The sequence below is a fragment of the Symphalangus syndactylus genome, chromosome 19 (assembly GCF_028878055.3).
Source record: "Symphalangus syndactylus isolate Jambi chromosome 19, NHGRI_mSymSyn1-v2.1_pri, whole genome shotgun sequence".
NCBI classification, from domain to species: domain Eukaryota; kingdom Metazoa; phylum Chordata; class Mammalia; order Primates; family Hylobatidae; genus Symphalangus; species Symphalangus syndactylus.
In genome coordinates, this window is record NC_072434.2 from 19,209,440 (window position 1) to 19,220,556 (window position 11,117).

Genomic DNA, 11,117 nt, shown 5'->3' on the forward strand with positions numbered 1-11,117 from the left:
TTTGTAATCCCAGCTACTCAGGGGGCTGACACTGGAGGAAGCCTTGAGCCCAGGAGTTTGAGGCTGCACTGAGCTGTGATCACATCACTGTATTCCAACCTGGGCAAAAGAGCAAGACACTGTCTCTAAATAAATAAATAAAAATTTTAAAAATTGTTTAAAACAGCTGCTTTGGACATCTGATTTATGACACAGATAAAAAATCCTAAATAAAGCATTAGCAAATTGAACCAGCTGTATATTAAAATAGTAACATGGTCAGGTATGGTAGCTCATGCCTGTAATCCCAGAGCTTTGGGAGGATTACTGACTTGAAGCTAGGAGTTTGAGACCAGCCTGGGCAACACAATGAGACTCCATCTCTAAATAAAAATTAAAATAAAATAAATAAAAATAACACTACATAATCAAAAAGGTTTATGCTGGGACTAGGAATGGGTTAACATTAGGAAACTCATTATATTTACTAGAGTAAAAGGGGTAAAAAACAAAAAACAAAATCCTGTAGTAATTTTTGAAAGACTTCAAAAAAGAAAAAATGGTTAAAAAGTGAAGAAAAGTATTTGAAGTAGTCTTTTTTTACCAAATAGCCCAAAAAAAAAAAAAAAAAAAAGGAACCTGAGGTGCAATATCCACTCAACAAAAACTTCGTAAATTATAAGGTACTTCCTAGCATAAATGCACATAATCACCAGAAATCATCAGCATATGCAATATGGTAAAACACTAAACTAACTCAAGATAAATGAAAGAAGGACACCCATTCAACTGTCTTCACCATCTTTCAACACTGTTCCAGATGTTCTAGTATATGCATTAAGAAAAAAAGGTGTTAGGCCGGGAACAGTGGCTCATGCCTATAATCCCAGCACTTTGGGAGGCCTAGGTGGGCTGATCACTTGAGTCCAGGAGTTTGAGACCAGCCTGGCCAATATGGTGAAACCTAATCTCTACTAAAAAATACAAAAATTAGCCAGGCATGATGGCAGATGCCTGTAATCCCAGCTACTCGGCAGGCTGAGGCAGGAGAATCGCTTGAACCCAGAAGGCGGAGGCTGCAGTGAGCCAAGAGTACGCCACTGCACTCCAGCCTAGTGACAGAGCGAGACTCCGTCTCAAAAAAAAAAAAAAAAAAAAAAAAAGGAAAAAGAAAAAAAGGTGTTTGGGTTCCTTCACAACCACTCAAGATAAACTGATTCTTCAGGAAAGTGAAATTAACGCTCTGCTCCCCAGCCTGAATGACTGCATTGGCATGGTGGACAGCAGGGCAGAATCCACTGACAAGATTTCTAGATTGGATGCTGAGCTAGTGAAGTTTAAGGACCAGATCAAGATGAGAGGGGGTCCTACAAAGAATATGATTACGCAGAAAGCCTTGCGAGTTTTAAAACAAAAGCGGATGTATGAGCAGCAGCAGGACAATCGCACCCAATAGTCATTCAACATGAAACAAGTCAATTATACCATTCAGTCATTGAAGGATACCAAGACCACGGTTGATGCTATGAAACTGGGAGCAAAGGAAATGAAGGTACACAAGCAAGTGAAAACTGACCAGACTGAGAATTTACAAGACCAGCTAGTGGACATGATGGAAGATGCAAATGAAATCCAAGAAGCACTGAGTTGCAGTTATGGCGGCCCAGAATTAGATGAAGACGACCTAGAAGCAGAGTTGGATACACTGGGTGATGAGCTTGTGGCGGACCAAGACAGTTCTATTTAGATGAGGCAGCATCTGCACCTGTAATTCCAGAAGGTGTTCCCACTGTCACAAAAAACAAGGATGGAGTTCTGGTGGATGAATTTGGATTGCCACAGATCCCTGCTTCATACATTCGCATTTAAGTACATCATGTAAAACATATTATGGGACTATGAAATACTGATCTTTCCAAATTTACCATAACAGATATGTTTCTGTCCTTTCTTTGAAGGAAAGTTTAATTACATTGCTCTTCTATTTTTTTCCTTTGAGACTCATTGCTTGGGAAATGCTTTCTTTGTACTAAAACTTGATTCTGGCTGGGCGCGGTGGCTCACACCTGTAATCCCAGCACTTTGAAAGGCTGAGGCAAGGCAGATCACAAGGTCAGAAGTTCGAGACCAGCCTGGCCAACATGGTGAAACCCCATCTCTACTAGAAATACAAAAAATTAGCCGGGTGTGGTGGTGGGCGCCTGTAGTCCTACTCTCAGGAGGCTGAAGCAGAATCGCTTGAACCCAGGAGGCGGAGGTCGCAGTGAGCCAAGATCGCCCCACAGCCTGGGCAACAGAGTGAGACTCCGTCTCAAAAAAAAAAAAAAAATCGGGCTGGGCGTGGTGGCTCATGCCTGTAATCCCAGCACTTTGGGAGGCGGAGGTGGGCGGATCACCTGAGGTCGGGAGTTTGAGACCAGTCTCAACATGGAGAAACCCCATCTCTACTAAAAATACAAAAAAATTAGCCGGGTGTGGTGGTGCATGCCTGTAATCCCAGCTACTCGGGAGGCTGAGGTAGGAGAACTGCTTGAACCTGGGAGGCGGAGGTTGCGGTGAGCCAAGATCGCGCCATTGCACTCCAGCCTAGGCAACAAGAGCGAAACTCCGTCTCCAAAAAAAAAAAAAAAAAAAAAAAAAAAAAAAATCACTACTGTATCAGAAGTGGGTATTTTGATTCTGTGGTTTCCTCAATACATCTTGAAATCAATAATGAATATTTCTTGATATTTGATGAATAGGATATTTATTTACTCAATTTTTTTAAAAGGAAAAAAAGGCATAAATTACAAACATATATTAAAGACGAGACAGGCTGGGCACAATAGCTCACGCCTGTAATCCCAACACTTTAGGAGGCCGAGGTGGGCAGATCACCTGAGGTCAGGAGTTTGAGACTAGCCTGGCCAATATGATGAAACCCCATCTCTACTAAAAATACAAAAATTAGCCAGGCATGGTGGCATGTGCCTGTAATCTCAGCTACTTGGGAGGCTGAGACAAAAGAATCACTTGAACCCGGGAGGCAGAGGTTGCAATGAGCCAAGACAGCACCACTGCACTCCAGCCTAGGCAACGAGAGCAATACTCCATCTCAAAAAAAAAAAAAAAAAAAAAAAAAAAAAAAAAAAAAAAAACATGAGGCAAAAAAGAAAAAAAACCAGAACCTGCAGATTACATGGTTGCAAACTAGAAAATCTATCAACTAAAACAAATTGAAAGTAATAAAAATATAAGATGTACAAGAAGCAGTAAATTTCCTTCATACCAGCAGTAATCATTCAGATGATGGCAGAGTACCATTCACAGTAAAAAGATATACAGGAAGAGACCATTCGCAATAAAAAGAAATACAGGAAGAAAATGAAGAAGTATGCAAGACCCACATTAAATTAAAAACAAAACCAAAAAACTATGAAACTACTAAGGCACAGAAGACCTGGATAATGAATAAATAGAGGATTAAAGAAATTACTTATCCCCAAAATAATGCAGACATCGAATGTAATTCAAGTCAAAAATCCCAATGAGAGTTTATTACTGGAACTTGATTATAAAATCATCTAGAATCGTTATTTAAAAAGGAATGGGAGGCCAGGCATGGTGGCTCATGCCTGTAATCCCAACACTTTGGTTGGCCAAGGCAGGAAGACTGCTTGAACCCAGGAGTTTGAGACCAGCCTGAGGAACACAGGGAGACTCCATCTCTACAAAAAGTTTTAAAAAGTAGCCAGGTACAGCGGTGCACACCTGTAGTTCCAGCTACTCAGGAGGCTTCAGCAATAGGATCTCTTAAGCCCAGGGGTTTGACGTTGCAGTGAGCTATGATCATGCCACTGCACTCCAGCCTCAGTGACAGAGAACAAGACCCTGTTTCAAAACGAAACAAAATAACCCAGTGCTTTTCTCCAAGGAGATGGAATTACAGGAAGATTTCACTTTGGCTATGCTGTTTTTACCTTTTTTACAATGTACATACATTATCAAAACAAAGAAAAACTATGGGCCAGGGGCGGTGGCTCAAGCTTGTAATCCCAGCACTTTGGGAGGCTGAGGCTGGTGGATCACCTGAGGTGAGGAATTCCAGACCAGCCTGGCCAACATGGTGAAACTTCATCTCCACTAATAATACAAAAATTATCCGGGTGTAGTGGTGCACGCCTGTAATCCCAGCTACCCAGGAGGCTGAGGCAGGAGAACTGCTTGAACCCGGGAGCAGGAGGTTGCAGTGAGCCAAGATCACGCCATTGCACTCCAGCCTGGGGGACAAGAGTAAAACTCTGTCTCCAAAAAAGAAAAAAGAAAGAAAGAAAAAAATATGTTTCCATCCCAAAACTAAAAATTTGTAAACAATTATGTACAAGCAAAAATGTCTGAACAATGGCCTTTTAATTTCTTACTGATCCATGAAAATTATGCCTTAAATGACAAGAATGTTCACTCCTTTCATGCCAAAAATGCCTGCTTCCCCACTTACATTAGCTGGTTGCTCTCAACAGGAACGTCTGTGTCTTCACTGAGTTCCAATCTATTACGCCTGTAGGTCGAACCAACACTCAATCCATGAATTAATAATAATGAGGCAGAAAAAATTTTCCTCCTCACATTGCCAAGAAAACCTCTCAGCCACAATTCAAACACAGCATGTGTTTTTAGAACATCTCCCAACTACTGGGAGATTAAGTCCATTCAAATAACCTTTGTCAGACTGGAGACAGCTAGGGTTAGTTATCTCCTCAAAAACAAAAACAAACAAACAAAAAAAAAGAGTTCATTTAAAGATGAACTTGAGAGTCAAAGGATCATGAAAAAAAAAAATCCATCTTCCATAGCTGAACAATATAATTTAAAAAAAACAAAAAAAAAAATCAGTTTTTCAGTAAGATCCAATTTCTGGTCTTCAAGATTTCTTCACCTATTAAGAAAAAAACAGAAACCTTCCCCCATCTTTATTATCTGTATAATAAAAGCATACTTGTATGTAAAAATATAGTGTTTTATGTATATAATATACATACAGATATATACTAACTGGCTTATACACACACACACATATACACAAAAATGTATAGAAATATAACATTTGGATAAGTTTCCCCTTGTAAAATACACTATAAAAGACTTTAGATTTGGGTTCATTATAAAAATAAAGAACTTACTCTTATACCAAAGTATCATGAAGTTATTGTTACACTAAATTTTGCCCAGCCCATAAAATAAAGATGAAGGTAAATCCTTACACATATCATTATGTATAATATGGATGTATGTATATATATCCATCATCGTCATCAGGGAGTGTTTAACCAAAAAAGATAGAAACGTATGGTAATAGAGTAACTACAGAGTGGTGCAGCAAGCTGTAGAAGGCAGAGCAGCATTATAGCCATTCTAAACTGGCACTGTCAAGACACAGAAAGCTTTATCTAAGGGAAAATTTATTTCTTATTTTGTATCAACACCAGTGTCACTGGTTTGCCATTAAATAGTGGCCCTGGAAAGGCTTGCTTACGCAGCCTAGGTCCAAATTCTTTACTACTAATGGCTACAGCTAAAGACTTTGTAAGTATACATTTACTCCAGTTAGTAAAAGGGTAAACTTTTGGTGTTGAGATTTCATTTCACAATGGCATATTTACCATTTAAGAATTAAAAAAAAAAAATCAAAAACAAAAAAAAAAACCCCGATTTTGATACATAGAAATGAGTTCTAAACTTTGAAACCAGCCCAGTAACAAAGCAATTTTGATTCTTATGTAATAAATACTACATAATTTCTAGGCTAAATCTTGCCAAATACTATCCAAGACAAAACTAAAATCAAAACTTAAAAAAAAGTGGACACCTTTTACTCACACTTAATACTAGTCAATTTTCCAGGAATTTTTTGGGCAGGGAATATCCCCAAATCTAAAATGAAAAAAAGGAAAATTGGGATCTCACATTAGTTATTCAGTCTGAAACTTTTAATAGACTTTTACTAAAAGTCATCATTTTCTGGCCTCCTACTCAATCTCAGAAACATACTTTCAGAGTAGAAAGGGATCTTAAAATGAGATCAATTCACTCATTTCACCAACGATTCCTAACACATAAAAATACCGACTGCTTAGTTTTCATTAAGAATTCAGTAGCCAAAATAACCGCACAGTTAATACAGTATTATGGGTCATTAAGTATGTTTTTAAAAAGATTACCTAAAATTACAGAAACAATCTTTGGGAAATGTCTACTGGGTTTTTCCAAGCATGTTCAAAGGGCTCTCATTACAATTCCCATTCAATCTTTTCCAATTCTTGCAAACGTTTTAGTCTGTTTTTACCCAGAAATTATTTGAAAATATCTACACAATCTTTGTTATTTTTTATAATATTTTATAAAGGTTAAAACAGTCATTTCAAAGACTAAAAGTATATTTTCCTAATTGTTTTCTAATATTTCCCTTTTATATAAGACCCAATTCTAAAGCGTAACACTATCACACTCAACAATTTGAAAGTATAAAGCTGACCAGTATGAGGAGGCAATTAGAAATTTCCAAATATAAAACAATTTCACGGGTTTTCCTTTTGCCAAGTTGTAATTAAGCATCAGGGTTTTTAAGGAAACAGAAAAACGGGCAGGAGGAATGCCAGCCTAGTGTGCTTTTTTCTCATTTCGTTGATTTCAGAGCAATAAAATTTCCCATGGTGGGGGAAATTTTACTTAAAACCAATTACTAGTTCAATCTACCAGGCAGAAAGCCTAAGGCCTTTCAATGCTGCACTATATTTTTTTTAATTAAAAATATCTTTGCTCTCTCATTGGTATAAGCAAAATTTTCAAGTGCTAGCGACACAGTTATAGCTATGAAATCTTCAATCTTCATTTTATCAAAATTATATTGCCTCTGAGGAATTTTCAGCCCTTGTGTGATTTCAGGTTTCCCCAGATGTGTTTATAAAGATAATGATTATATTTAACAACTATAGCTATTAAGATACAGTAACACAGCAAAAAGTTGCCCATTTTAAATGGAGAAAAAGAAATTAAGGCAGTATTTCTTTTTCACTGCTTTGAACAACTTCATTCTGCTCAGGATCCCAGCTCAGAACCAATGTAGAATAATCGTAGTTAACATTTTTCAAGTTCATTTTCAGAAACATCAGTTGTTCTATATTGTCAAAGTCCAGGCTCATGATCTGTTTTGGATGAAAGTGGCTATTTTTAGTAAAGATACATTCAGATTGCCAACTACACATGGGGCAACTTAGATACTGGATGGCAACCTGGGTCAAAGCCGGCCATATGCTTATCTTCCTCTGCCAGTAAATTAAAGGGTCATCACCTCCTGAGAGCTCTGAATACTTCTCTTTGAAGTACTCATCCACAACTGCTACAGCAGAAGGGAACATGAAGCTTTTGCTTCCAAGGGCGACATTGTCTACAGCTGAGCTATCAACAGAACCTGAATCGGAGGTGCCTTCTTTTAGAGATGAGGTAAATGAATCAGCTCTCACTGTAACTGAGGGACAAGAAGCTTCTGAAATTGGAATTTGGCAGATCTCTGGTGAAGATTCCATATAATTACAGACCTCTTCTGCAAGGAACTGCTTATAAGTTTCTAAATCAGCACCTTGAGGAAAAAAGTCTTCCAAACTGTTTTTAAAGCAAGGATCTAACAAAGTAGCCAAGACACAGGGCTTGGATTTAAGCATGGCACTTAGTAGGGTATCCGTTTCAAGTTTCAGAGATAAACTATCCACCAGATTGAGGGCCTGAGTAATACCTCTGACTTGAAAATCTTCTCTGAGTTTCTGCAAGGAAAGGAGTAGATGATGGATTACGGGTAGCACCTGATTCAATCCTGCGGTCTTCACACTCACTTTCTGGGTAGCCTCCTCAAATGGCTTAAGAATATCACAAACATAAGTCATTAGAGTCCACTGAAGTGAGGTGAGCACAACTCCACTGGCTCTACCAAGACTATGGTGAACTGAGTAGCAATGCTCCAAGAGCCATTTTAACATATAAAAAGTAGAAATCCAATGGCCAGTTTCATCCTGCTTCAAATTCTTCCATGGAAGTTGGTGATCATTTTGGAACTCTTGCAGTATCTGACGGGCCTTGACCGAATGACTAAAATGATGACAAGTTTTCCTGGCAGCCACTAACATATTCTCAATGCTTTTGTGCTCGCAGAAAAAGTCCTGAATGACCATATTTAAACAATGCAGGAAGCATGGCACATGGGTAAAACCACCATCTTTGATTGCATGTACCACATTAGAGGAATTGTCAGAAACAATGAAGCTAGGGATAAGGAAATTTGGAGAAAGCCACAGACCAATCTGGTCATTTAATTCTTGTAAAATATTGGTTATCAAACAGTCTTTAGCCAAACCTGTAACACAAAGCACTGCCCACTTTCTAAAATCGGGGATCCTGCCATTATTGAGAAAAGACGCAGTTTCCAAAGAAACCCAGTGTACAGTCACAATAAAATAGTCAGTGGATGGGTCATGGGTCCATATGTCAACAGTCAGGTGTATCTTTTGGCTCTGAACATTCTCTAAAGTTAAGAAAATTTTTTCTCTGATACAATCATATAACTGAGGTACAGCCTTAGTGAAAAAGTAAGTCTCTGATGGCAACCTATAATCAGGGGCCACAATCTGCATGAACCTCTGAAAGGCTGGAGTTGAGAAGTAGTTGTAAGGATGCATATCCTCCACAATCATTTGGATAATTGCCTGACTTATTTGACTTGAGACTGGATTTCCACATGTTGTTTCTCTCTCCTGCGCATGCATCAGAGTGCCTTGCTCTGAAACGGGAATAGGACTTTCAGATCTATTTTCAACCTCTAGCATAGGTTCATCTGAATCAGAGTCACTAAGGTCCTCAGCTGTTAAATCTTGGCTGCCTGTAGACTTTTCTCCATGCAAGGTATCACTCAAGAGATCACTTCTCTCAGTCTCAGCTTCATCTAATCCACTTGCAACAGCACCACTGTCTTTGTTGGCAACAGCCCAATGGATAGGATGTGTGGCTTGCAGGTGTCGTTGAAGTGTTGAAGTCCCTAAGTGGGACCCTGGCCTACCCCGGCTCACACTTCTTTTACATATATTACACACAGCTCTTGAGATGTGCTGAGGATCAGTGTAAAAAAAATTCCAAACGGCAGATGTCTTGGCTCTAGTTCCAGGAATTAAAGCATGCTTGACAATGTTACTTTTGATGAGAAATCTCCCTCTTTCTGCCCTTAGGGCATCAGATGCTGATTTATCATGCTTCTTACCCATTCTATTATCATCTAATGGATCAGTAGGAATATATTCAAAGCTTCCATTGCTTCCAGAAGAGGGAGATAAAGATACATCCAAGGTAAAGTCCTCCTCTCCACTAGTAACTCCGAACTTGTTGGCCCTGGTCCAATGAGGTGAATGCCTTGCTTGCAAATGTCGTTGAAGAGTAGATGTACCAAGATGGCTACCCGGTTTACCCCTGCTGACGCTTTTCTCACAGAGGTTACAAATAGCCCGCCAGGTGTACTGGGGGTCAACATGAAAGAAGTGCCACACAATGGAGGTCTTGGCTCTAGTGCTAGGTAGATAGATCTGTTTTTCTATATTGCTCTCAAAAAGACTTTCTTCATCCTGGTCAGGGTCATTGGAAGCTAACAAAGCAGGGGCATCTCCAACAGGCCTCCCAGATCCCAAATCCTTACTAAACTTTTTGGCAAGAATCAATTTTTTTCGACGCCTTTTCCCCTTAATTCGCAAACCCCTCTTTCTTTTCTTTTTAGCAGGCTGTTTTGCCTCTTTATTCACTCCTTCTGCTACCATCTTTTCCTCTACCACATCTTCTTCATCTGTATTAGAATTAATAGGAACACATCCCAGAATCCCAGAATCACTAAAAGCGCTGCATCTTCTGCCAGGAGAGAGTGAAGAAACTGGTACACTTAAAGTACATACACTCATTCTCTTTATGTCTCCACAATTCGTACCAGAATCTGTTAGTGGGTTTATTACTCAAGCAGAAATACAGCTGTTCCTCTCTATTTGCATTACCTTTTCTCCAATTTCTATGGGGAATCAAATTCCCACTGGACCAATAACTTCCAAGCCAGGTTATTTTTGGAGGAAAAGTGACAGCAATGGAGAACATTCCCGAACTCTTTCTTAGAGGGCTTTAAGGTCCCTTCCAATTTTCTAAGTTCTGAATTCAAATAGTCCAGTGTCCTCATGTTACAGAAGTAAGAACTGAGTCCCCCTTTCCCAGAGTCACAGAATTGGTTAGTAGCAGCTAGAAGCCAGGTCTTCCAAATTCCAGATCCATGTTCTTCCTGCTTCATCAAGAACTATATCTGCTTGAAATGCCTTCACCTTGTAAAATATATTTTTTTATGATGCCTCATGATAGTGACATCAATTTCCCTTAATTCTGAAATTAACTATTTTCAGGAAATCTCATTTAAACAAAAACATAGTGCATCATTCAACATTCATCATTTAGGACTGTGATTTGCCAATACAACCCAAAAAGTCAATTCTGGAAAGCCAACACAGACTCCGCATACTGGTCACAGCAAATGCTAGTTGAGCCCTTTCAGTTCTAACTAAAAGTAATACAACCTTTTAAAATGTGAGTGGCTGGAAAAAAATGCTTTGAGAATAAAATTTTAAAACAAGGTTAAATGCTGCACTTTCAAAGTACTGTTTGTATTAAGAGTTAACTCAAGTTTAGTCTTCAGATATTTTTAGACTGGAGAAGCTTTTACAGCCTGTAAGTAACTTACAAGTTGGACGCTATAGGGATAGCAAAAAGTGAAATATGAACTTTAAACCACTTCCATTTCTTTTCGATTGATCCCTCCCCTTCCCCCAATACCTACACACATTTACCCTAAAAAGCATCGCTATCTCTAGTTCCACAGCCTCCTTCTCAAGGTCCAGAACCAAGGCCTGGAAGATGTCAACAATATAGGCCTTCCCCATAGGAATCCGCACCGATTATGGGAGTTTAGGGGTGTTCTTCATTACGGTTTCACCAATCCTACAAGGAGAACGGAAGTGTCCCTGTTGCTCTTGACTCCGACGCTGAGGGCCAGGGGTGGGAGTGTAATGAGGGTGGGGAATGGGTGTAGGATACCG

At 39.1% G+C, this 11,117-nt stretch overlaps 2 protein-coding genes and 1 pseudogene across 2 annotated transcripts; 1 reads left to right on the plus strand and 2 right to left on the minus strand.

Annotated features, from left to right (window-relative positions):
- The first annotated feature begins 254 nt into the window (after positions 1 to 254).
- Positions 255 to 3,116, plus strand: LOC129458820 (charged multivesicular body protein 5-like; annotated as a pseudogene).
- Positions 3,117 to 5,270: 2,154 nt separating this feature from the next.
- Positions 5,271 to 5,369, minus strand: LOC129458728 (uncharacterized). The gene has a single exon (XM_055234904.1). The coding sequence runs from the start codon at positions 5,367 to 5,369 to the stop codon at positions 5,271 to 5,273; it is 99 nt and encodes a 32-aa protein (XP_055090879.1).
- A 980-nt stretch (positions 5,370 to 6,349) lies between these two features.
- ZBED6 (zinc finger BED-type containing 6) lies at positions 6,350 to 10,862 on the minus strand. Its single transcript, XM_055234877.1, has one exon. It carries the CDS (start codon positions 9,942 to 9,944, stop codon positions 7,008 to 7,010), a length of 2,937 nt encoding a protein of 978 aa, XP_055090852.1. The 5' UTR covers positions 9,945 to 10,862; the 3' UTR covers positions 6,350 to 7,007.
- Positions 10,863 to 11,117: the final 255 nt, after the last annotated feature.

Bases quoted from the DNA above. Each gene is read 5' to 3' on its own strand.
- LOC129458728 (XM_055234904.1), bottom strand. From the start codon at position 5,369: ATGGCTATAATGCTGCTCTGCCTTCTACAGCTTGCTGCACCACTCTGT.
- ZBED6 (XM_055234877.1), bottom strand. From the start codon at position 9,944: ATGAGTGTATGTACTTTAAGTGTACCAGTTTCTTCACTCTCTCCTGGC.